The 27,045-nt window shown below is 41.0% G+C and overlaps 1 protein-coding gene across 4 annotated transcripts in view; it reads left to right on the top strand.

Moving 5' to 3' along the window:
* XYLT1 (xylosyltransferase 1) overlaps positions 1–27,045 on the top strand; it is a 204,887-nt gene that overhangs the window by 44,148 nt on the left and 133,694 nt on the right. Inside the window, exon 2 of one of the 4 annotated variants that reach the window (XM_054210997.1) lies at positions 5,665–5,703. The exons of 2 other annotated variants lie outside the window; for them this stretch is intronic. In XM_054210997.1, the coding sequence (XP_054066972.1) occupies positions 5,665–5,703 (39 nt within the window). One more of the 4 variants, XM_054211000.1, reaches the window with a different exon arrangement.

Raw genomic sequence — 27,045 nt, 5'->3', positions numbered from 1 at the left:
GGGTGACATGAGTCCCTGGGAGCCAGCAAGTGGGACTCAGCGTGGCCCTGCTGTTTGTCCCTGGGGGTTGCTTCATTAACTACATCCTCCAGTATTTGTGCTCCTTGGAAGCTGTTGTCATTGCTTGTGTGCTCTGTCTCCTTTCTGCTCCCTTCTTTCTCTTCAAAGGACATGACAAGTGTCTGCGGCTCTTTGTTGTAAGAAAATTTGGGTATGCGGCTTGTGGAGCAGATAGGTTGGATGCCCCTTTTCTACACCATTAGTTCGCGTAACGGGAAGTTGCACACACTTGGGGCTCGGCTTCTGCAACAGCTTGCCTGGACCCTGCTGCACTGGCTGAAATCCTGTCTTCACTAAATGTTTGTTTCCACACCATTGCAGCTGTAGTAAGTGGTGGAAAGAACGGTATATTGATAACACAGTAATTTCTTCCTGAGAACCACTATTCATTCAAACAATCTTAGTAGGGGGAAAAATGGTGCAAATATGCTAATTTCCGTTCTTGGCATTTCAAGATCCAGTCTTTCATTGGATAATTGTTCTTAATGCGTAGTAGGAAACATTCTTTATAGTCTTTGCCCTTTCTCCTAGCTGCCTTTTGGAGGAGGAAAAAGAAGTCAAATAATAGCACTTACACCTGTGTACTAGAGCCTCCTGGATGTGTGTTAAGATGTCCGGCAGAAATAATAAAATTATGATTTACGTGGCCTGTGATGACACGCTGAGATTTTATGGAATTGGTGTATTTTCTTGAAAGGATCCTTTGCAGAGCAGTTACACTGAGGCTCTGGATACATTCATACTAGTGAGTCCTTCCCATCTTTTCTTCTATGCAAACACTCTTATGGAGCCTATGAAGTGATGCTAAGACAAAAAAAAAATAAAAATCATTAGGCTAGTGCCGTGCAGATCACCCTGGTAATGCACACCCTTCTTACCCTTCCCCTCAAGTCAGTGCTCACAGACGGTGGTGCAGCTTGTGATGGCGGGCAGTGTGCTAAACCTACAAGACCATTTTTGGGTTCTGTTTTCTTGCTATCAAAATGACATCCTGTTGCACAAGCCTTGCCCCTTAAAAAGTGCTTAAGCATGTTGGAGATGTTGCTGCTGTGACCCTTCTGCCTTGCAGTGTGAGGATATGAGCTGGGTGACATTAGGATTGCCTGTGCCCCTGTCTGGCAGCACCCGCCCAGGCTGGCAGTACTGGTGCTGCCTGGGAGTCTCTCTTCACCAAACAAGTCAGCGTGTGTCCGTGAGCTAGCTGGTGGTGTAGAGGTGACCGTTAATGTGACTTAGATAAAAGGGTTACAATTAAGGTTACTGAACACTTCCTGTAATGAGATGCCAGTGTTTCATTTCAGGGACGTGCTGTACCCCCTCTGCCTGAAGGGGAAACTCTGGGCGTTTGTGCCCAGAGTGCTGCTCCAGGGCGCTCTTGCCACCACTGTCCTTGCGATGCATGGGAGGTTACCTGACTTATGTTCCCCTTCGCTAGACAAGAGATGGGCAAAAACATGGGGAAATGCCAGTCCAGGAGGTTCCTTCCAATTTTTTTTTTTGTTTTGTTTTCTGTGAATATACAAAGGTTTTGAGCCAAATTTGAGCATAGGATAAAAACCACAGGCTGGCAGGCTAACAAACCTCTGGGTCATAAAATGAGTCAGCAGAAGAGACGAAGCCGCAGTGCCCTGGGATAGCTGTAACCCTCAACTGCAATTTGTAAAAACAGCACTGCCCACACAGGGAGCTGCTGTTATGTGGTCCTGCCTTGCAGGCAACAGAGCTGTTGGAGAGGACGTGTGAAATGTCACTTTTAGGTGAATGTTTTGTGTCTTCATCTGAAACTGTAGTTTCATGGGAAGAAGTATTTGGTGGTGGGACTGGAGTTTGTTACTGCTACTTGCCTCCTTACTCTGTCCCCAGCTGCTGGTTCTTCCTTCATGTCCTCCCCCTTCTGGCTTTGCTGGCCACCCCTTTGCTGTGCCAGCACGGCTCTCCTTGCCTTACGTCATGAGCTGGATGAAGGCACTGATTCAGCTGTAAAATGACAACGAACAAATAAATAAAATTAAAAAAGAACGTTTCAAGCTTGTTCAGTTTCCCCATGTGGCTCAGGGCCTGGCCGCATGAAATGTGGGTGCAAAAACTGATGCAGTGTGAGTGCCGCAGTTCTGGAGCGAGGGCAACTGGCACTGCAGCTGGGGAGCCACTGCCCCATGCCAGGACACACGCAGATCGGTGCTGCCCTCAGGGATGGAGAGAAGTGACTAGAAACTGAGTGAAAATCAGCCCGTCAAGTATAATAACAAGCTTTACAATTGCCTGCTACGCTCATCAAAGCTTAACAGACCTGCATGGGAACCAAAAATGTACACTCCAGAAGTGATGGAAGGAGCGGGGAGCAGGAAGCATGTCTGCAGGATCGGTTCCGTGAAGCCAACAGCACTTTGCTGAGTCTGAGTACGGGGCTGCCCCACAGTCAGTCTTGGACTCGCACCAAAAATATGTGTGATTAGATTGAGGCGTAGATCGTTACCATATTAAAACCTGATGTCTCTTCAAACGGTGCTAGAAAAACATTTTTTGCGGGCATGGGAGAGAGACATGTCTTGTGGTCAAGGTCCCAGACAGTGACTTGGGGATTTCTCTCATATTTCCTATGTGACTTTGGAATAGTCAGTTAATTCGTCTGTACTTCAGTTCTTCTGAGTCTTCCCAACTTTTAGTTTTGTTTAGGGAAAGTTGCAAAGTCTGTGAAAACAGCTGTCTCTTTCCTTTACCTGAGTGAGACATTAACCCTTTACGAAAAATCTGGTAACCAAACTCCAGACCAGAGTTGCTGTACTCAATGTCACCTTTCAATAGTAAACAGTCTTACCCTGAACGATCTTTAAATGTGATAAATGTATCATGCCATTTATACAGCAATGTCATACTGTGTTTACACTCCAATTGCACTAAAGATTTCATTTGATCACAAGCACTGGACATTAATGATTCATAGCACTTGAAAAATGGCAGTCTGAAATTTCAGATGGGATGATTGCTAATGTCCCTGGAGTTCAGTTATAACAACTCTTGTGCTACTGTGGCAGGCTGCTGAAACCTGGTAGAGGTAAAGTGGAACATACACAGACCAAGCGCAACTTTGCTCAGAATGGTACCAGTTGTTCTGCTGTTTGTTCCTAAGTCTTTCTGTGCATATACATGGATGAGTGATAACTTCATGCTCTGCTCAGACCTTTCATTAGCTGCTAATAATCAATGAGAGCAGGCAGGTTGGACAAAGCGGAGAGGTTGTAACTTAAAAAAAAAAAAGTGCATACTCTCATCCCTCACGTATGGGCTATTCCTGTGTGCATTACCATACATAACTGTGCATCAGGCCACTTGCAGGAGCTGGAGAAGAGCAGTGGGATTTACCTAATTGCGACATATTTATTTGTCACTAGTGATATGTGTATAATGTTAAGGACATGCCTCGTGCTGCAGTAAGAGTGAAAGTCTTTCTCTTAAGTTGCTGACATTGATCTCAAATTTTAAAACTATTTTTTGCAGTTGAAAACTGAATTTGGCTATGTTTATGTCCCCCCTCCTCCACCATCCTCAGCTTCCTTATTCAAAACCTGGGTCTTATTTACAGTTTTCTTTAATCAAGAAAGCTTTTGAAATTAATAGTTTCCAAAGAAAATCTGTTCTGTTCAGCAAGCATTGCACTTCATTTGGCTGGCTTTTAAATAGTCTGAAACCTTATCTATCACAGGAATCCCCTGATCTTTCCAGGATGTTTTATACATACAGTAGCTGCTTCCTGTTATAGAAATAATGTCATTTGGAAGTGAACAGTGCATGCTGAAAAAGCTTTTGTCTGCAATCAAATTGGCAGCGACTGAGAAAATCCAGATGATCTCCCAAAGGGGACTTTGTGCAGCTGGGCCATTCTTTGTTACAGTAGTATTTTGCTTTTTCTATTTAAACACATTTTGTATTCTGTCTGCCACACACACCTGCCAGTATTGTGATCTTCCTGCTATGATAGAAATGTGAGTGGGACAATGTAGGACAATGTTGTGACCAAACTAGCATCACTTAGAGTCCAGCTGCAAAATGGATGAGTTTATCCCAGCTAAATTTGTAAGAGAAGAGCTGTGAGTGCTGACATCATTTATCTTCAGAAGTGTTAAGCCATCCAAGGACAAGATTCCTCCTCTCTCTTCCCTCACCTTCAGATGATTATTTTTCGTCCCTAGCTTAGCTGATGACATGATATTTGGATTTCATTGACTTTTCTCAGTCTCCTTCCAGTCTTAATATCATTTGGCCAGTTGTCAGATAATATCTATTACATGTGTATAGTAATGATACTCTGGTGTTAGAACACATTGATGAAAGATTACATTTAAGTTAACAGTGTGACAAAGGTACCATGGACTTTTTCAGCTGGGCACAGTGTGCTGCCTGGCCTGTGACTTACTGAGTGGAGGAAAGATGCATCAAGGGTTTCAAGGCCAATTTCCTCCTTGACTTTTTTTCCCGGGTTGATTTCTTCATTAGTGTATTTACAGTGAATATTAAAACAAAACTACTTTATAGGCTTAATTAAAAGTAAAAGGAATACATAGTTTCTTGGAGGAAAGCCAGAGTATCTGGACATATCAAAACTCAGAATTAGTCTCAGGAGCCTGATAATCTGACAGACAAGAATTGACTAAACTAAAGCTGTCTAATTTCAACAGCTGTGATGGATTGAAGAGAAAGCATCATTGACCTGGTTCCACTCTCTTAGGCTTTCCAATTAAACAGGATGTTGTAGAAAGTGAGGCCTTGCAGAGTAATACCTGGACCAACAGGACTGAGGTTTTAAATGTCCCTTATACTTTAAAAGATGTTCCTTTAAAGATTTTGCTTGAGTGCTAATCCCAGAACTCTAATGATGAAGTCTCCTGTAGGGATGTTATCTCTTTCTAACCTCTTAATTAACTGGCTAAATAGACAATTTCTGTGCTTTTGTGTTTAGAAGCTCTTTAATGAGGTTTGAATCCTCTGGCCAAGCCAAGTTAAGAGTTCAGATTTTGACACCAAGAAAGATGCCAGACTGAAGAAAATGCATGGTGCGCTTGCACATATAATATGCAGAGCTGGAGAGAGACATTGATCAGGATGAAATTTTAATGGAAAATAAAGCAAGCACAGTGTAACTGCAGCTGTTGGGAGGAAAAGTTTTGCCAAGGATGTGGCCAACCCTATCATCATCAAGTCCTGGACAACTTTCTGAAAAGATTCTAATGCCTTTAAATTACAGGAACACGAAGATTACCAATTGTAATCTAAGAAAGAAATGTAAAAAAATTACTAAATCAGAGATGAAAGGGCCTGCCTGTGGCCTTGAGTTATTCTGTAGCTAATCTGTTTCTGATATCCTCCAGTTACGGCAACTTCCTTCACTCATCCAAATATTGTAGAGATCCTATAATTCCTTTGCGATGGTAGGGTGTCTGAAAAAGGGGGATCTCTTAAAAAAATTAAATAAATAAAGTCTCTGTCATCCTTGTTCGAGCAGGTGCATTTGTTCCTAACATCGCTACTTTGGACCAAAAATGGCTCAAAATACCTTCTTTTCTGCTATTCCAGAGTAATGGCTGTTTCTGTCTGCTCTTTTTGTAGATTGAACCTCCTAGTCCCTACACCAGCTTGGAAACTCAGGTTAGTACCGCTCCCTCTCCCGCTTCTTTCTTAGAAGAGATTCTCTGAAAGACAGGGCTCATCTGCTGTTGCCCAGCATATTTATGATATTTAACTGGTGGCCCTGGAGGAGATGCAACTGTAGTAACAGCAGTAACGGCAGCTCCCAACATGACTGACTCGGCAAGAAGAGAACCAGACTTTTTACAGGAAACAATAGGTGTGGATGGTGAGGCAGGGACCTGGCGTACAGTTGGACAACAGCAGAAGTGACTTTTATTTGTTAAAAGAGAGGATACAGTCCTCAAGGCAGTGCAGGCATCCATTCATGGCATTTTCATTTCTTTTTGTATACTCAGCTTCCTAACTTTTGTTATGATCCCCGCTGCTAGTGTGTTACTCTACAGTTGCGCTGCAGATTTCCTCTTTAGACATTACAATGAATGGTAATGAATCTGTGGTGATGCCTGGCACCAGAAGGTCAAAGTGACAGAAGGGATTTTACAAAGTCACTGGTACTTTGATTTGTGGTTTTTAACAAGGCAGCATCATTGATTTCCATTCTTGCTGATCTTTGGGAGACAGCAGAGGCAATGGTACTTGCATACTGAAGATGAGTGTTTATTCAGAACACACATTTCCACTGTCCCTTAGTGACTGCATAAACATTTCTACCTTTATCTTCTGCTGGCCTTTCTCTGGGGAAGGGTTTTGGCTGTTTTGTTATTTGTTTCAACAAGCCTACTACACCTTTTTTATGGACCTCACTTTGGAGCCAAACCTTTGTGAGTCGAAACTGTCAAGGAAGGATCACACAAAGATTGTTGTATGCAGTGCCATTATGAAGTGGTATCAAAACACAGTGTACCTCAAAGTCCTAATCCTGCATGATGTAGAACTAGAAATACACAGTAATAACGAAGACTTACTTTATTACTGACTTGAAATAGGGTAAAAACATTGGTTTGCATTGGTGAATGTACTAGGGGAGAATGCACGTGTGAGTATGAGCAAGAGAATTTCACACTTGGAGGAGAAGGAGGTGAAAGGGAGATCATCAGCTGCAGCTGGTACAGCTGCCAGCTGCAGCAAATTATTGTCTGAGGTGATGCCTTCAGCCCCAGCATACCACTTCCTTGTCCTGTCCTGCCAGTCTGTGTCTTTGCTGACTTGTGTGTCACTCAATCTTCTGGCCTGTTACCTCCTTGCTAAGACTGTCAACAGGAGTGCCAGGTGAGTCCAAAAGTTCCTGTGCTTTCAAGGGACCTTAATATTTCTGGGGTTAAGAAGGGCATAAATGCATTGTTTAATGACTAATTAAGGTAGAAATTGAGGGTATGCTTATTTATTTTTATATTTCTTTTAGTGTTACTGAAAGCCACGTCTGCTTCTGAATCTATTTTCTGTAGAAAGCTGCTTACTTCTGACCTTGAAATAGTTGAGGAGGGCCAAAGCCAACTTTTGTTGCCAACACACATCCCAAACTGTCCTAGACTGCTGGGGGCTGCTTAAATGTAGGAGCTGAGACCAGGCATGTATCCTGGGGTGGGGAGAGAAGGGACTCTCTCTGAGAGGTGGAAGTAAACGTGGGTATCACAGATGAAGGTTGGAGCATTTACTTTGGTTCCCAGGGGTATATTTCTGTTTAGGTGAAGTGGTCAAAAGCATTCGGATTAGCAGTGGAAGTTGCTGGTTTATATCCAGAGTAAGAAGTAGCAATTCAAGAATCAGCCACAGTCTTAGCTGCAAGTGTCTGTCATCTTCTCTGTGTAAAAGCACTGTGAGAGAAATAACATCAGCAGCTTTAACATTTTACCAACAGGATATAAACCAACATGGTTGGTAAAGAATCCCCAAATTTGCAGAAGTTGCATGCTTTGTTCTCTTCCTTTTTCTTTGGGGACCTATGGGAGCGTAGTGCTGCATTCACTTGAGATGTGTTGAGTAAACTGGTGAGCAGCTTCATCACTTTAGTGGTTTCCTGCACAATGTTGGGATGAATCAGCTTATTTGAGAGTTTCTCTCCACTGCCCTCTGGTTTCCTGTCTCGGCTCTGGTTTGGGTGGTATTTTGAATGCTGACATTTTAAACCCCTGCTGTGTGTTTAAAGGGGACCGTATTCTGGGGACCTTCTCATGAATTTTTCATAGAATTTCCCCTCCTTTCACCTAGTCTTCCAATCACCTGTACAACTGTTGAAAATTTTACAGGTATGGCTGCAAGTGATCTTCTAAAGAGAGAATGGGTATTCTTCCAAACAGCTCAGCTGCAGCACATCTCTTTGAATTCCCCAATAAAGATGTATTTTGGGTTGTGTGTAAGTGAACAGAGGGAAAGCATTTACTTGGGAGCTAAGCGAGTGGTTTTGGCTGATATTTTTCCAAGGAAAAGACAGTTTCTGCAAACAAAATAATTTTTTCACAATTCCCTCATGTTCTTCTCTCTTTTAAAGGCATATCAAAATAGTTTGTTCAAATTGGACCTGCCAAATCACACTACTTGTGTTAATCACATAGCAGTATATTGGGAATTGGTCTGATTCGTTTATACCTACCTGTGCTGGGACAGTGTGTCAAAAGATGAGGCAGTCAGGCAGTTCCTGTTTTCCCTGTTCTTTTGGTTTTGAAAGGGGGATTACATAGCTCACAAACAACTATTTGTTAGCTTTTTTTCATGTTAAACGGTGTGAAACAAGTGTGAATCATGTAATGTATAAATTTGGTGCAGCAGATTAACAACTCTTTAATCAACTCTATTTGAAAGAGTAGGATGTGGAAAATTTATTTTCACTGTGTTGCAAAATGTTACTCGTCTAGGGTGAAACCCAGAAACTTGGTCTTTACTGTATTGGAAAAAAATATTTTGAAAACAAACCTCCCATTTCCTATCTCTAAATCTCATTGTGTGCTAATGCCAAAACCAGATACCCATGAGCATCCTTGAGGTGTTTGATAAGGTCACATTGTCAGGATTCTTTTAGAAGGTTCAGGTACGTTTGTCTGCACTATCATACAAAGAGAAGCTGAGTGTAATGTGGAGAGAATGAAGAAAATGAAGAGAGAATGAAAGCTGTTTTCAGCAGCTGAGATGATTGTATAGTACATCTGAAACAGCTGTGACTCTGTGACTACTTTTCTCATGATTTCAGAAGTTATCTCCATCAATGAGATTGTGGCTGTTTGCATTTTGCGCTTCCCATCCTTTGTTTCACAGAAATACAAGGAGCCAAATGTAATGGCTTCTGCAGCAGTTAGCCCAGAGATAAATTTTGGCCCAGTTTTTCATTCCCTTGGAGCAATGGAGTTTGTTACCATCTTTGGGTTAGAGAGATCACTATCGGTCTCCTTCCAAAGCTGTAGCTTTGTGACTGTTAAAAGTTGTGTGATCAGCTGCTAGGGATCCCTCTAAGGCTTGCTGATATAGGACCGGGGAGTGTTGCAGCTGGCAGAGGGAATGGGCCCCTGTGTAGCAGGTGATAGGACTGAGTAATCAGTGCAGCAATTGTAGTCCTTACCTCTGCCTTCTGCTGTAAGGTGGTAAACCTTGCTGTGTGTTTTCCTTTTGCCAGTGCTATCTGCAGCATGAGTGTGCTGCAGTACTTGCCCCTGAGTACTTGCAGTACTTGGCCCTGAGGTGTCCTGCCTGCAGCAGGCAGGTATACCCTCATCTGTGTGGTAAGTGGTTGGTTTTCCCCCGCTTGGAGGTCAGCAGCGACTCTTCTAAGCTTATGGCAATAATAATAATAATAATAATATTACAATTCTTCTTCACAGACTATAGAATATTAATTTTTCCTTTGTTGTTAGAAATCAAAATATGAGCTGATTTTTGCTGTGCAGTTTACAGAAAATGCGCTCTCTGGGGTAGCTTCTTGTGCGAGAGTAGCTGGTGGCTTGCAGCTTCCCTTTAAGTGATGGGTGCAGTTCCCGGGTGGTACTGAAATGTGAAACTTGGAGATTGCTCACTCAGAATCCAAACATGAGAACTGCCACACAAGGAGAATTTCATCTGAAAAGTTACCTTAGCCAAGGGGGTACGCCAGTCCAGAGAGGATTATGTTGGCAAAGAGCCAGTGTGAAAGATGCTTTGAAGGCCTCTTCCCATGGAACGTAAGTGCTCTCCCACACTGGTGAAGTAAATATTGATGCTTGAGTAGGGGCAGCAGTATGTTTGTCATAATACAGCAAAACTAGACGGCTTTTTCATACCCTTCTATAATTAGGGTGTATCCTGCCCACAATGTAGCAGCTCAGTATCTCTTACCTGTGTCAGCCTCTTGTCTCTGAGAACAGCTCAGATGCTGACCTCTCACAGACAAAACTTGTATTTTAACAATTGTGCCTCAAAAGAGACCAGGGGAGAAGACTGCTTGTTATTGTCCTCTCTACCATTTAATTTAATTCTTTTTAAGAGCTAGCTCTCTTTAGAACGAAAATGTCCTACCCTGGAGAGTGTCATGTAAGGAACAAAAATTGTCATATTAAAAGGTATTTATTATCCTGTAATTCCTTTCTCTGAAATTCATTTCTGGCTTAATTCAATAAAAGACTCAGAACTGAAGGTTTGTGGTGTGCCACTGTTGTGGGTGTTGCACTTCACAATTAAGTGGCCGCTTTGAACAGCGAAAACGTACTCTTGATGCGTTTCTTGCGAGTGCCTGGCAAGATGCCTTTGTTGTTGGGTATGAGTCAAATAACTTCATTGCCTATAGGACTCTTTAAATAATTGCATGCTCGGTTGTTTGACCTTTAATTATTTCTTCTATTCAACACAGAAATTTAAAACTGTAACCCTCAGCTGTGGGTGCCAAGAGGGACTCAGGTCTGTGATCTGCCCTCATAGCCTGCAGACAGGAGAAAGGCCGTCCAGAGACATGCTGCTGCCATGAAAGCTCATGCACCTTTGACCGGTTCTTGCCTGGGAACGATAGGTGCTGTCAGCCCTACTTGGATCCAGAGCACAGGTATGGCAGCAGCAGCAGCCGTCCAAGTTGCCTAATCATGCATCTTAAAACAGAGATAATTGCCTTTGCAGCTAAGTGAGCATTTTGCCCTTTGTGCACAAAGTTGGTCAGCATCTGCTTCACTGAGGGCTGCACAGTTGATTTCACCTGAGTGTCATGTAATCCGCATTTCCCAGTAAGAGTAGATAAGAATTGCAACCTTAAAGGTACTACTAAAAACAACAATAAAAGCACTCCTCGCGTTATTTGGTAGAACATCATATGGAAAAAGAATCATTAAGTAATTGGGGAAACTGCTTTTTAAAAGAATATGGCTAAAAATAATACTCTGAATCTTTTGGGTCTCTGGTTTTGGGTGTGTTTGGGATTATTTTCTGAGTCTTATAGTGACCTCACAAGTTAGAAACTTGGGGATTTTTCCAGTTTTAGTCAATATTCATAAAAAAAAATGAATCCAGTAATCTTGGAGCCTGCAGAAAAAGAGTGTCTTGCAGTTTTTGTGACATGGCAATCATGATTGGTAACACCATAAACATGGAGTCTTTCGTAAAATCATGTTAGGAAGATAAAGTGAACTTCCAGGGTACTTGCTTTTTGAAACACAGATAAATATTTTTCTTCTGACTCATTAGGTTGGGGGGCGAGGAGGGGCGGGCGCCACTTCATAAGGTGCTGAAGTGAGTAAAGAGCTGAAATGCCTATGGGATATATGTCTGCTGGGGAAAATTCCACAATTTTTTTGCGGTAACTGTGCTCGCTTTGACAACAGAGTGTAAAATCCTCAATTAAAGTGAAGAGGAAACAGCATGTTTTTCTTCCTGCTGGGGAACATGAAAATACAAGTAGAATCCTTGAGCTTACCTCTGAAATCTTCGTAAGGCAGTCCCCATAGAAACATCCAATGCAATCAAATTGCTGAGCTTTTATTGTCTAATAATCAGATATCCTGATTTTGGCAAAGATAAGCCCAGAAACACAGCGGCTAGAAATGTCTCCGTTGTTAAATCACGCAAGAAAAGAATTCAGGTCTTTTTAGGAAAATGCATCTTTAAAATGTATCTGCTGAGTGGATACTTTTTGGATATATGTGGGAAATACTCTGCAGCATTAACTGGCTATTATTTGCATTGAAGATACCTAGGTACAATCTCATGCAGCATTTTGGGAAGTTTTAACTTTTGTTACAGTCATTGTGTGTGATTTGGCTGTGTACAGAGAAAGAGAAAGGAAGAGCATATGGCTTTGAACTCTGATCTCTAGCCCTACCACTGCTGTGCCACTTAAATTTGATATGAAACTCCTTTGAAAAACAAAACTAACTAATATAAACCTTTCTAACTTATGTAGGGGAAACAAAAAAAAAAAAAAGCAGCACCTAGCTGGCAGCTTACAGTGGCTTGGGTGCTGCATGATAATGTAATCCCTTTCTTTTGTTCATTGGAGGATGTTTGATATTTTCAGCACGTTTTCAGTCCACTTGGTGTTTGTAAAAGCTGTCCTACGGACAGCACCGAGAATGAAATCTCCCCTTCAAGAGATCCAACTTGGTCAAATTTCCCAGACCCAGCACATGCAGGAGGAAACTTCTCTGATGGACAAGATGGTATTTTCAACTCTTCTCTGAACTCTGCATCCAGAGCTCGCTAAACATCCTTGCTGTCACTTAATTGAGCCTGAATTATAGCTCATATTCTCTGGATGTCAGTCGTGGGTTGTTTTTTTTTTTTTTTTTTTGTCCCCAGAAGTATTTGTGACCTGTCCAGTGGGTTTTCTGTCCCTTCTAATACTCATTTGAGAAAATATTCTCGTCCTTTCTTGGAACAGGGCAGTTTCTAATTGTCTGTAAGTCCATTCATGCATGATGCAGCTTCAGCACATGAGGTGCACTTGTGCAGTTATCTTTAATTTGTCTTTAATTATGAATATTTTGAACAGTACACCTACCAAAGCCTTATGCTCCCAAGCTAAGATCTTAAAAAGATATGAGAATTGTGATATTTCCCAACAGAAGCTGATTTGCCAGTACCCTTTTAATTTGCACAGCATTCAAAATGCTTACCAGCAATAGCTAATGTTTGTTAAGTGTTTAGCCTCTGATGGGGAACAAAATTGTAAAATTTAGTTCTGTGCTTGCCGGTTTTTATTGCATAGAGCAATTGGCAGAAGGGAAGATACATAAATTATATTAATTATGATCAATTACCATCAGAACCAAACAGTTCATTATGACCCTGTCTGTGCTCTACAGTAGAGTTATTGTATGCTGTCATGCTCTGCACTTCAAATGACATCACAGAACAGGAAAATTCTTGATTATTACAGAATAATGGTAATCAGGCTAAAGGATAAAAGATTAATATTTGATAGCATGATGTCAGGCTGATTGATTAAATATAGCTGTAATGCAGAAGTGTTCTGATAGCAAATAGAGAATTGTGCCAACAAACCAAAATATTCTGAGACTAACTGAATCCTTAGGTATCTGCTGCCATACTTTAAGTGAGATACATCTAGAAGTTGTTCTGATAAATGTATCTAGAAATCAGTAAGTACTTGATATCTCACAGATTGCAAATACAGTATATATTTGTGGCAGTTGCAGTATTGCAGTGGGGGGCTGTTAAGAGTTATACAGCTGTTTGCTTTCTCCTGTGCATCCCTTGGTGTCAGAACAGCAAGATAGGAGGAATTCATGTGTTATTTTCCAGTTAAATGTTGGGTAGATCCCGATTGAACACCTAGGCTAACATTAACATAACTACAAGCACCTACTGAAGTGCTGCTGACTTCAGGGAGACTTTTCCTTGAAGGCCCACTGCATATCATGCCTTCATTTCTTACCTAAAACCAAATTTCCATTGCGGTAGTTTAAAATATATTTGGAACCCTTACATACAGTGGACTTGGATCCTTTGGTGAGGAGTTCACTGTGCCTCTCCTGACTGAAGTGGAGCAGTGTTGGTTTATCCTGGCTGAGAAAGTGACCTACTGTATTAATGTGGGCAGGGAGTAAACCGCAGGTCAAGTTGGTAGCGTGACTGGTATGTAGCTGTGGAAGACAGTGCAGCAGCTACATGCAGGTGACTGGGGTCTGATGTTACCACTTGTGCAGTGTTCTCTGTACAGCATTTCTTGGGAGACATCTGGGATGCATTTTGCTTTGGGATTGGTTTGAAGTGATACTGAAATGTGGGGTCTGTTTCTGTTTTATTTCATTTTCTGTAACAGCCACAGGTAAATGCGTCTGAAAAGGCTTTTGTGATGCTGGGTCGTTGGGTTTTTCTGTTCCCCCCTGCCCCTGCAATTTTCTCTTCCTCTGGTTACGCTGGGATTAGACCTCAATGGCATAAATAGCTCTTCTGTAATAAAAACGTCTAAGGTGATAATCCTGTTTTTTGGCTGTGAAGCATAGCACAGAAAATAAAAATGCACAAATAATTTCTCAAAAACAATCAGATAATAATTGGGTAAATATAGACATGCAGAGCTGTGTTTTGCATGCAGCATTTTCCAGATCTAGTTACGATAATTTTGTAGCCAGGGCAACTTCGAAGTGGCTACATCCGCTTTCATGTAACACCCTGACAATTTTTTCTGTGTTTGTAACTACCTAGTCCTTCAAGTACTGGAGACCACAGTACAAGGAGAACCTGCTCCTAAGACTGTTGTTTTTGATTTACAGAAGTAGGACGAATTACGCGGAAGGTTCTTTTGCTCCCATACCTGGGCTGCTGCACAAATCACATGTGCAATTTTTCACAATAACCTTCCTTCTCTTACGAGTGCCTTGTTTTACAGACTTGTTGATGTAGCTTTTCAGTGCCTGTAGTTTTGCCTCATTGTCAGAGTTCACTGGTATCGTTAGAAGAGGAATTAACTCGGCCATAGGCTGGTGATAAACGTATATTAGTAGCTGGTAAATCCAGTGGAGACATGAAGCTGACATCTGTATTACATACTCCTGTGTTTTGTGTTCTGATTGGGAAAATGACTGTGACTAGATAGATTGCAGTGCTGAAGCCAAAGCAAGATTTAAAAGAAAAAGATGCAAATGTTTTATTGTCTTGACTTACAACAATGTTTATTGTTGCAGTTAATGACGATGCTGAGGCAGTGGGCTAGTGAGTGACAATTGCTTGGTTGTGACTCTCAAGGGTGCTAGCTGGACATCCGCGGAAGTGATGGAATTTGTCTGAAAACACTTTTGCGTGGGAAATTACGAAGTAAGCTAATAATCTTCAATTACTTGAAATGTTGCCTATATTTGTTCTTCAGGAAAAAGAAGCCAAAATTGTGACTTGCTGGTCTGGACCCTTGTTAATACTGGTGGGAACTGTGTGGTTCAGGGGCATTTTGGCTGTGGAAATGACATGTCGCATGTGCACCAGCTGCTCTCCTTCCCCTTCAGCACTTCTTTGTGGCATCCCAGCCATGACGACAGGGCTGGCCCTGCCCTTGAAGCATTGGGTCCAGTCACATAGGCAGCCCTGCACTCCTCTACGAGGTATGTTTTGACTGCATCCAGCCACAGCAGCTCTGCGTTAGATAAGGTTATCTGAAGAGTATGAGCTTTTGGAGTCTGCATCCAGTAATCAGCAGAGCATCTGAATTTGAGGCTTGCCTTTCAAAGCTAAAGCCAGACCCTGTGTTATTGCCTAAGCTCCGTGTATTGTGTGCGTGTAGAGAGCTGACAGCCTCAGAACAGGATTAGCAAAATCTGTCATGCAGTGAAAATACTGAGAATGTGAGATTTCTGAATCTCGCACCACCGCAGCCTTTGGGCAGAGCCGTAATGTGCCCTCTCTGGCTGTTTGGCATTTGCAGCCCGTCACCCCAAAGCATTGTTTACATCCGTTCTCAGAGAAAAACAAAACCGAAGACAACACCCTGCTAAGGCTTGCTTCTTTCTGTGAAAGTTGTGGGATTTTCCCCCATAGGGAGTGCTTTGCCCAAGATGTGGGAGCCCCAGGCGGACCCTCTCCTTATGCTGGGAGGGCTCAACCCCTCTGTGCCGGCATCCCGGGGTGTCCTGGCCACACTGCCCTGTGCCACCCAGGTGGGGCGATGGGACTTTGGAGGGTGCCAGCTGTGCTGTCCCTCGTGGGAAGGGTCAGTTCCCTGCTGCTTGTTGCAGGGCTGTTTCTCTATTTTCTATGTGCTGCTAAACTGGAGAAAAAAAATCTGCAGTTTTAAGTTTCAAATCAAGATGAAAATAGCAGTTGAGGAGCCTGTGGTGCTGGCTTCTGTTAGGTAGCAAATGCCAGGAGCTGACATTCATAATGGATTAATAATTTGTATGCATTACAGCAAAGCCAAGCTTGAAGAGGAACTTCCAAGAAGGTTCGTGCTACAATCAGGTTTGATAAGCTCCTGGCTCTGCTTGGAGATTCAGCTTTAAAACAATTGTAGTCCTGAAATAGTTTTCTTCTTGCTGTTTATGTGTAATATAATTTATTACACATACTATTCCATGATTTCACAGGAACCAGAAAGAATTTTTATTATTATTTCTTTATTCCTGTGTCTTTTGGCATTTAATTGTTGTTTATCCCAGGTAGTAAATGTTACCTAATATTTGTAATTGCTTGTAACGTGTCTGTCTTCTAATGTTTAAGTTTACATACAGCAAACAAAATATTTTTATAAACCCTGATAATAAACTCATGATATTAGAAGAGCAAGAATTTAGTGCCTGTAAAATGACACTAAGTTCATTATTTGCAAATTATCTGGATGCTAATTTGGTTGTGGTGTTCAACAGCGTTTAGTTTCTTAATAGGCAGGAAACATGCAATGTTTGATCCTTCTAGAGTGCCTTTCTGGCAGCTCAGCATTGGACTTTTTTTGGCACTTTGTCCAACCACCAAGCATCGTGATAAAAGTGTCTTACACAGGTAAAAAGATTAGTCTTGACTAATAGTTTAAAAAAAAAGGTAAAAAAACAAAAGGCAATTTAAATAAGAAATCAATGAAGCTTTATCAGTAAGTGCCAGATCATGGTAAATTTTCTCCGTGCCTGCTGCCTATTCCTTTACTGGTGAAAACACAGAAATGTAGCGTAAATGGAGGTATTGCCTTTTTATATTAAACATGAAATTGATGACTGACATACTTTTCTCATTCATCATTTTTTCTCCAGTCAAATAGCTTTGTATTCTTCATAGACCAACCTTTCAAAACTGACATAGAGATATAAAACTGTTGATGCTTTTTGTCTTATTTTTAAATTTTGATGTGGAGCCTAAGTCACACCCAGGTCTCTGCTCCATATTTCTTGTGTCACCCTGTGCAGGAGTCCCTTTCTCCCAAGCATAAGGTGTGGCTGGTGGTGGTTTACTCTCCCGGTCGTAAGGCCTGGGCCAGAAAGTGCTGGCAATATGCAGGTGCTGTTACTGTCAGTGATTTGGTCATTTGTGTGGAAGATTTAGCACACGTATAACTTGGCCATTCATAAGGAAATTATTTAGTTCAGCATGTTGGGGTTTATTTGAAAGGTTATTGGCAGGTGGGTGTTTGATGGGCAGAGCTCCTCCAGGCTTCTTGTGGGAGCGCTGCGAATCCCAGCATAGCTGAAGCTCACCTGATGGGCTTGGAAAGCTTCAAAGAAACTAAAACTTAAATGAAACTTTTGTTCAGGGTCATACTCTGCAGTAGTGACCATGAGGAGCTCTTCTACAGGAGATGTGTAAGAGTACCCTATGTATTTGACTAAGCGGATGGCTCCATGGAAAGCAGGGGTTTCTAGTGTGTAGCTGTTTCTTGTGACACCAGACGGTGGAAGTCCAGGTCGTGTCCATTACCTGTAGGTCATTTCGAGTGACAGCAGAATGCTGAGTAACTCCTGTGGAGTTAGTAGAGCCTGTGCGATGCCTGTGAATCCAGGGGTGCGCAGACCTTCTTCATGTTACAGACATGTACAGATTGTGTCTGGTATGTACTATATATAAAAATATTTTTACTATAAGTTTCCCACTGTTTTGTCTTGTACCTACCATTGATATTTTTGGTACATTCTGGTTCCAGCTTAGATGCAATAGTTTTTCCCTGTACAACATACACCACGATACACACACTGATTTGGAAGCTGTTTCTTTACCATGCAGTGAACGAAGTTAGTAAAGACCTGTTTTGTTTTATTTTTACCCAGAGGGCCAGTATGATGAATGATCCATGTGTCTATGCCACTTTTGACCGTTACCTGAAAATTCACTTTGCAGGCCATGCCATTAAAATACGAGCGTGCTATTTCAAATTAGATTTACTCCAGAGTGAACTGGGAGACTTTGGCATAGCGCCTATTTTACACTAAGCCTGCCAGTGGAGGAAGTTAATCAAGAATTGTTGGTTCAAGGTGAATTCTTGCTCTGTTTTAGCTTGAATGACTTTCCACGGTAGACAGTCCTACATTTTGAGCTAATCTCTTCAACTCCAGGATTAGGCTGTGTATTTTTAAAAGCATGATTTCCTTGAAGATGCTCCTGAAACAGCCAGCTGAGCCTGTGTGTTGCCTCATTCCCAGCTGTGTTGCTCGGTGCAACAGCAAACTCCAACAATAAATATTGGGATCATTTGGAAAATGTCATCCATTTGCTGTGCTGAAGTTGTTCCAAGTGAGGGAGCATGAGTGTGAGGCTCCCCAGTGGGAGAGCAGGCATTGCAAAGAAGGGGTCAAGGACCTGGGGTGTTCCTGATGACAGTTTTTAGTTTTTATTGGGATCATCAAACCTTACCCACCCACCCAAGATCTTACCAGTCACGTAAATACAGCATTAGCAAGCTGTGGAAGGTCATCCTGGGAAATTCAAGCTGTAGAGGGTCAACAGGGTTCGCCACTTGGCCAAGACAGAGGTTTGCTATCTGGCAGAGATGTTCTTTTTCACAAAAGAATGTTTGTTATTTCTTTAAGTGTCTGTGTCCCTCTACAGTCCTTCCTGCCCTCCCTTGTCACCTCCTGACATAACTATTGTGGCTCTGACAACATATGCTTTTTCTCTTAGGTTTCATGTTCTTATTTAGGTTTTAACTTTTAGTTTCATGTTTTCCATTACCAGAATGTTTTCAAACTGAAATTTCTTTTGCTTAATGCCTGTCTTCCCTCTGTGGCAGTGTATTTTGTTCCCTATAGGTAAATGGGCTGTCTGGAGTAGAACGCTTTCTTGATGTCCTTATTTCCAGTATTGTCTGTCTCTGTGATATTGCATGTATCTGAATAACTAAGTATTTTGAAGTCTGAAACAATATAGTGGGGGCTAAATTCTGTCAGTGCTATTTGCTTGGAAAATGCAGTGTTTTTCGATTCAGATTCAAAATTACAGGATTAGGCTGAAATGAGACTTGTAGCTTATCTTTCTAGTTATGAAACTATTATTTTCACTAGATAGTTTGAGTTTTTGAATAACTGTATGTTTCCACAAGGGAAAATAATTTACAGAGTGGGTAATAGCCCTTACTCAGTAAAACAACAAGAATTGCAAGTTAGGCAGTTGCATCAATGTGAACGCTCACATGCTTTGAATTGAAGATGTTGTTTAAGTGTTTCTCTGAGTCTGGCCCTTGATGCAAAAACACTTGCTTATAATTTCAGTGAATTGGCTTTTGCTGTCTTAATAGGCTTTTTAATTATTTATTGGCAGTAATGCTGAAAAGGAGTGAATTTCAGATGCATGCACTTTAAGGCAACACATGTGAACAGCTGCATTTAAAATGCTTGCTTCAGCATCCAGTATGGAAGAAGGATCCATTAGGCTGGTCACAATCACAGGAGTGCAAATACTGTGCAAAGATGTAGAGTGAAAATCCTGAAAATGCTGAAGGGTGTTTGCCAGAGTGCTTAAAGGCATCCGGCTCTTGTTGCCTTTGAATGAGATACCTGTAGAGCTAAGTAGGAAAACCTTTTCTTAGCAGTTACGAGTTTTAGAGATTTGAAGTGGTTTTTCACTTCACTTCAAAACAAAAACAGATCTTTTGATTTTTTTTTTCATAAAAAGTGAGCAGAAATACGTCTTAAAGATAGTGCTCAAACCAGGACAGTTATCCACATGTACCAGAGAAGTTGTAGGGGTTCAGGCATTCTCCGTGTTGACCTGCTGTGCATCAGGAAGCTGTGCAAATACTGGTAGTCACCAGGTTATACAAATTTCAGAGAGGTCTTTTCTTTACCAGCCTTTGGAGCATAGTGGAAATGCATCCTCTAGAGGGAGAGATGTAGCATGTGTGCTGCACGCTCCTGGTCTTCAGCATCCATGTACGCCGCAGAAATTCGTTGGGAAAAAAAGAAAGGTTCTATCAGGAATTTAATTTTCTCAGTGTCCTAGTTGTCATGTTTTTGCCATAAAACTCAACCGTGCAATAGCAAAGATTGAATGTCTGCCCAAAGGACCAGTCTTCCTCAGCCTGAGAAATATCAATAGCACATATTTCACTGAGGGTCGGAGCTGTGGCTCAGAGGCTGGGCAGTAGAAGAGAAGTGGTAGGTGGTATCTCTGTAAACACAAGTGCCAGGTAGTGTGACCAATGGCCAGAGGCAAAGTCTTACATTACAGGTTTAATTAAAGAGTCTCAGGGAACATGCATCATCTGAACATTATAATGCTCAGCAGGAACTTTGAGTCAAAGCCAAAGGATAATAAGAATTAAACCATATTTTAACCATGTACATTACAAGGATTTATCTTCTTTGCTGGAGCTGAATAATACATTACCATAGTGCCATAACTGGTGTTATATATGACCTTATAAAATGTTGTGATCCTTTCAAGTGTTTATTATTAAGTAAAAACTGAAGTATTTTTGCCAGCTATCCCACTTTTAAGTTTAAAATTGGTTTTGGAATGTAGCCTGGAAAGAACAATTCCACTAACATCATTATTTTTAGGAAAATTTGCATAGCTTGCTTTTACAGAGGTATATAAAGACTTGATGGTACTACAAGTAGAAGGATAGCTGTGAAGTGCTTTGCTTTTTTTTTGCCAAAATTTCATTTAAGCATGAGATACGATCTCAGCAATTGAGAACAAACTTGTAATTTCAGAGCAAAATATGAAAGCTACTTCTTTAGTTTAAACTTCTGTTATGTGTTACCAGAGACTAACAAGGGTAACAGGAAACAACAAATAGCTTAAAGAATACTCATGTTCGTGTCATAAAGCATGTGTGCATCTAAGTAAGAAAGTGGACAAAAAGGAATCATCATAGTGATGATCCACACTTCCACACTTGATCAGGTGGAGAAGAAACTTCTCCAGTTTCTTGTGGAGATACTTCTGCAGTATCTTCTTCAAGATCACACTGTGAGTCACCAGCCAGGTCACTAAGTTTGTTTATTAGGCTTTTTGGTTCTTGTCTCTTGTTACTGTTATTTGACAGCCACTTCTCCTTGCAGCCCTTCGTAATAGCCATGTCTGCTTCTTTTACTGATTGCTGCTGTTGATTTCTAGGCAGACCAGGGTGCTAAAATAATTATTGAAGTTTGTCTCAGGTAAATGCAATTAAAGAAACGGAGCTAAATGCAAAGAGTGACTCTAGCTCTGACAGTGAAGAGAATAAAAGGTGACAGTTTGGAATGACTCTGGGCAAAGTAGATGGTGAACCCTCAGTCAAGTCTCTAAGGTCTCTAGAGTTTAGAGTCTCAAAACCCTCTGTGAGCTTTGAAAACTTCACCACATCCATATGCTGACCTGAGGTAGGTTGGTGATTTTTCACATGTGTACCTGTCTACCTCTGTAAAAAGAATTGGCACTTGGACAACAGAGAGCTGTACTGGTAGGCAATGTAGCTGCACTGTCCAGGGCATGTCTCCTGGTGGCAGAGGGCAAAGGAGCGTTCTCAGGAGATGCTCCCCACCTGTCACTGTGGTGGTATTTTCATAACAAAAGCCAACACAATGTTTGTAGCACTTATGTGCCCAGGCTGGTTGTTTCTTGAGCACTTGAGCATTTCCTCCCAGGTACGACTGTGCTAACTGGGCTTTTTCCACAAGGACCTTTATTATAATTTTACTTTTCTTCTAATTAACTTTGAGCCAGCCTTCCAAACTGTTCCCATGACATGTGTCTAAAGCAGAACTGCTGTGTAATCTGTAAGATCCTATGTAGGTAGAAGGCACGTGTATTTACCCTTTCTTTGGTCTTTCTAATAATTTTTCCTAGTAGATTTTCTGCCCTGTAGCCCAAACTTTCAAATGTTTACAAAAACTTGAAAAGGCCTCATCTTAGAAAACTTTCCCTTTGTTATATGCCTGCCTTTGTCAACAGTGCTGTTTCTTAAGCACTTTCCTTTAACGTAAGTATCACTGGTGCTGAGCACAGTCTCCCTGCTTTTTGTTATTATATGTTGTTGTTTACTAAATATATTACTTAATACATAATGCTAAAAATAGTTTTGCTTCAGAAGGAATGTGGTGCTCTTTCTGGTTTACAGTCTTAGCATAGGTGTGTTGTACCAGTATCAACTTTATACGAGGTATGTCCAGTTAATGGGATCCGTGAAAATGAATTAATACTGATGTTTCTCCACAAAGCTACATAAATACAATATTTCGTGGCATTAGTTTCAAAATTTTAGCAGGATCCCCTTGTTATTTAACAAAGCATAAAGTACTTGTCCAGAGAGCACAGTAACAATCTTCAGGCAGATTTCTAAACAACAAAACAAGCTTAAGGCAAGTAATTTGGTATTTCTACATCACCCTTCATGTTTTATTCTTTGGGTTTGTTTGTTTTCTTACTGTTCTTGTGTGACTCAGAAGTATATAGGCAAGTGCTAGCCAAGAGTAAACATTATTATTTTTATCATCATCATTATAAAGTAAAGCTGTCTGTCTGGATAACTGCACTTTACCGTAGGTGATGCCGTGGTGTAAGCATGAGAAAGGGATGCACCGATTGCTCTTCTGTACCTGATGCCTTATAGCGGACAGAGTACCAAATAATCCCAGACAAGGCTTGATTATACTTATGTTTTTGCCCTAACTGGGCAGCTGGAAATTTATCTTGAACATCTAGCTGTCATAAAATAGCTGCTATTTGTGCCACGTCTTGGGCTTTCCAGAGTCTGGCTGAAAGGGGTTTGAGCCCCGTCTTACTCTTTGGTAATGACCTGAGGTGTCATTACTAAAGGTGCAATCCTGTGTTTTCCATGAGGGACTTCCAAATTTTTATGCCAGTGTTTAAACCTGAGCTCAGTTGCTTCTAGTGTTTGCATGACATCTTGAAGAACGATACTTTTGGAAGGGACATTAATGATTTGAGTGGCTCCAGTAACGACTGTCCCACGCTCTATGCATAAGATAGTAAGCTGTGAAGCAACTGCAGTGTGAACACTGTATATCCCGCTTCAGCTAAATAATTTGCTGTGTACTGTTTCTCTGTTTATAATTCAGTTTTAAAGGCCCTTTTAAGTGAAATTGGATACACTACAAAGTGTTGGTTTCGTGTGTTTTATTTGCAGTTTAATCAGCGTGATCCAGCTGCCAGTGCAGGGAAACCGGAGCTCGATTTTTAATTATCCCTGCTTTGCCTGAGTTAGGAATTCCCAGTAGTGCTCTCTGAGAAAAGATGCCAAAACCCGCATTGTTCTTTAATTAGCTGTTGTAATTGTTTCAGTCTAATCTCCATGATTAGCAGCAGCATTAAATACAGCAGTAAGAATAGGCCTGCCCTCTTTGTGCTGCCCTAGTAAACACAATATTCTTACTTCTGGTAAGGGACACAATATAAAATCAATTAGAAGCCAACTAGTGTTGACTGGAAAATGATAAAGCAGCTACCATGAAGTGCAGATTGTGTTGTGAAGTTGGTTTATAACCATACTCCTGGGACAGCGTTATTGCCCAGTTTTGGGGGAAAACACCAGAATAACAACCTCTGTTGCAGAGAAGCCTTTGGGGATCTTGCAGACTCCATCCTCTGTGAAGCCCTAATACAAGCTTCAAAATAATCTTTGCTGTCACTAAGGTTAGTGCCAGTCCAGTTTTTAGGAGAGGGTCATTCTTACCTCCATGCAAAGCAGGTGCATTGTCAAATATGAACAATTGCAGAATGTTCCCCAAAGAGAAAAGTTTTAATATGTGTTTATCTGAGTTTCATTCTGAGGCTCAAAGGTGTTCTGCTGTGGTGCGTTTATAGTGGGGAATTCCGCTTTGCAAGGAACATTTCTGCATAAGCATGTATGTTAGATCTGTTTCAGAACAGATTATGACATTTAAACGTGTAAAGATACAGGAAAACTGCTTTGTGAAATAGAAGTACAACTCTCATGCCTGCTTTCATGGTGTTGAGGTACCTGCTAAGTACCAGTTCTTATCTTTAAGTCCCTAAATACCTTTGTAAACTTGGCTTTAAGTATGATTGCATGTGGCAAAAGTAGGAATAATACGCTTAGTAAAACGTGGGCTTAAGGTAGGTCTTGTGGTTTAAAGTGAGCGTTTGTGAGTGTAAAATGAGCACTTCCAGAGAAACATAATTGCTATAGTAATGGCTGTAGTCACAGACTGTGGAAATGTGAGTGGTTTGGCTGGTGCTATGTTTTTGTAAAATAATTGATACAACTTCTTATGTCTTTTGATGACATCTGTCAGAGCCACTATGCTCAAGTGTCACCAGCAGAATTGGCAGCGTAAGTTCAGGTTTTGTATGTCAGAGTACAGGTGTCCCACAGACCTGGGAAATGCTTCATCTGGGTATACACCCAGGAAGGCTCAGGGACTTGAAGAGTTTATTCTTGCTTAAGCTATATGATATAAGGTGATCTTACCCTCACTAGGAGATTAGAGAATTCAGGTTTTGTTGCATAAAAAACAGATTTCCTGAGTCTAAACCCAGTGCTTTGGACAAAAATGCCCCCAAAAAAGCAATCCAACTAAACTTCCAGAAAAGCAAGTGTAATTGTGGGTGAGTTAATGAAAGAACAGAAGTGAGCTTACATCTAGTTTACAAATGTAAAAAATGATAAATTCTTGTAAATTGTGCAATTTTTTGTTCAATGGTTTTAGTTACCTGAAGAGTTCTCCCTAATTTTTATAAGGATTAATATCTCCGAGCCAGTGTCTGACGCCTTGTTTGAATAGCATTGCAGAGAAGTTCATCCAGGTTTACAGCAGAAATCCAGTTCAGTTAAACCACTAAAAAATCAGGCTTGTGCACTTGTCCAATGTGAAATAAACTCAACTAAAATCTAAATGTATTTATTATTTCATTTGAAGATACATTGCATGAAAGACAAAAGCTACCTGTGCACTAAAACAAATCTTCTGTGGTTGTGGAAGTCACTGTGCAAGTGCTTAATGTTGCAAAGCTGGATATTACTGAAATCTGACCAAAACACTGATTAAACAGATTTGACTTTATACTACACCCTTATTCTTTCTGCCTATAATATACATATGGAAGGAGAGAAGAAAGATGCCTTTATTTCTCATTGGTTTATCTATAATCTTCCAGTTTATAGACCTGATTAAAAATAGAAAGAGGAAATAACCATATGTAATCTCAGTTACCTTAAAAACGTGTAACCACATTTGCTCTATCAAAAGCAGCAATTGATAGATCCAATTTACTGCCAATTTCACTATTGGCTTTGCGGTAACAATATTAAAATTGATCAGTTGAAGTAGGTCTATACCTGGGAAAGACTGAAAGCTAAATACTGCACAGTGGTGACACAGTCTTCCCATACCATTTTATCATCCAAGGTTTCTTGTATTTTCTTTTCACGGTGGTGCAAAACCTCAGCCTATTTAGGAAGACCTATGCTTGGCTTTTATGATACTGGCTCGTTTTCAGTCTGAAGATGATAAGCTCCAACATGTGCAACCACTGCTGTTGTACAGAGGACCATTTCTCCAGCAAGCAGCCCATCCAGTTATCCAGTTGAACTTCACTGCTACCACAGTCCAGCTACCAACAGACATCTGCTGTTGTTGTTTTTCACAGAGAGTGCAAGAACCCTGGTAATGAGCCAGAATGCTGCTAGGTCCTGTAGAATGTAGGCTGCGAAAGGACACTGATTTATACTGCAAGGAGATATTAAATAATATAGGCTGGTTAAAGTATTGAAATCAGAAGAGTTGAATCAATATAAGATGGAAAAGGTTGGAGAATTAAGTCTGGTTTGTCTGCAAGAAGCAGTTATTGCTTTCCATCAGTCACAGGAGGAGGCTGAACTAGGTGTTAATTGGCTGACCATTTATATTTCTGCTGAGGTGTAGCCCTGTGAAGATTTCTTTAAATGAGTGTAAATAAGCTGGGCTGGTTTTAGAGCTTTCACAGTCAAAACCAGATGGAATAGATGAATTCTGAGATGGCAGTAAATGTGTGACCTGCTGCAGCAGCTGGGTTTTCTGGATGTGATTTCTGACAGTATTTAGGAACCAGTGACTGATGGGCATTGTGGAGTCAGGATATCTTCCTATCAGCTCTGTAATCATGGTAAATGGAACCGACTTGTTTTATTTTACTGCTTCTGACACAGTATGTTCATGCCGTTTTGATTTCCCATGAAAGAAAATACAGACTTAGCAGACTACATGCTAAATGTGTGAAGTTCTCTGCACAAAAGCAGAGGGAGTTGTATTAATTATTATGTTGCCTTCCTCCACTGCCAAAAATCACTGATTTTGCTGTCAGCTGAAATGATTGCAACATTTCCTTAACTTCATATTTCAGGAAATGTCTTGAAAACAGCAAAAAAGTTTGGGGCAGTTAGTAAACCCAATACTGCTTGCAGCACTGGGAGGAGCTGAAAATGGGCAGAGAATTTGAAGGTACAGAAAACACAGTAGCATCAGATTTTTACGTAAGTCCTTTCACCTCAGAGATAAGCCAAAACACTTTCTCCTGATAGAAATAGTAATTATTCCTTCTAAAAAGGAAAGATTTTTAACTCTCATGGCTTTCAGTTCGGCACGCTACAGAATTTTTTTCATGAATAAACCCTTGAAATTTCTGATCAGAATGAATAGAGAACAGCAGAGTACCATCACGCAGTTAAGGGATCATTAGCTTTTATAAATACTTAACATATCAGACATAATACATTATATGATAAGCATAAATGCTCTCATTGTTAATGTATGTTGATTCTGTATATTCATATTCTATAGAACATTGCTAGAAACTGAAGCCGAATTTGCCCAAAAGAAATGCGATGAAGAGGCCGGCCAGCAGGTTTGTTGCGGGCAGGAGTGGCCTGTGCTCATGTGGGTTTGAGGGAATTGCGCAGATTTAGGGCAGTGGGAGGCAAGTGTTGCCACATGTACCTTCTGCCAGTAAGTACTCTCTGGCGTTTGTCTGACCCCCCCGAAAAGCACCTTGGAAATACCTTGGAGGGGTGGACTGATACTACTTATGGTATACATAAAGTTAAGTAATTCTAATCTCTCAGGCTCACCAGCAGTACATCTA

This window comes from Rissa tridactyla, chromosome 8 (genome assembly GCF_028500815.1).
Source record: "Rissa tridactyla isolate bRisTri1 chromosome 8, bRisTri1.patW.cur.20221130, whole genome shotgun sequence".
Taxonomy (NCBI): domain Eukaryota; kingdom Metazoa; phylum Chordata; class Aves; order Charadriiformes; family Laridae; genus Rissa; species Rissa tridactyla.
This window is presented reverse-complemented; position numbering and strand designations above follow the sequence as displayed.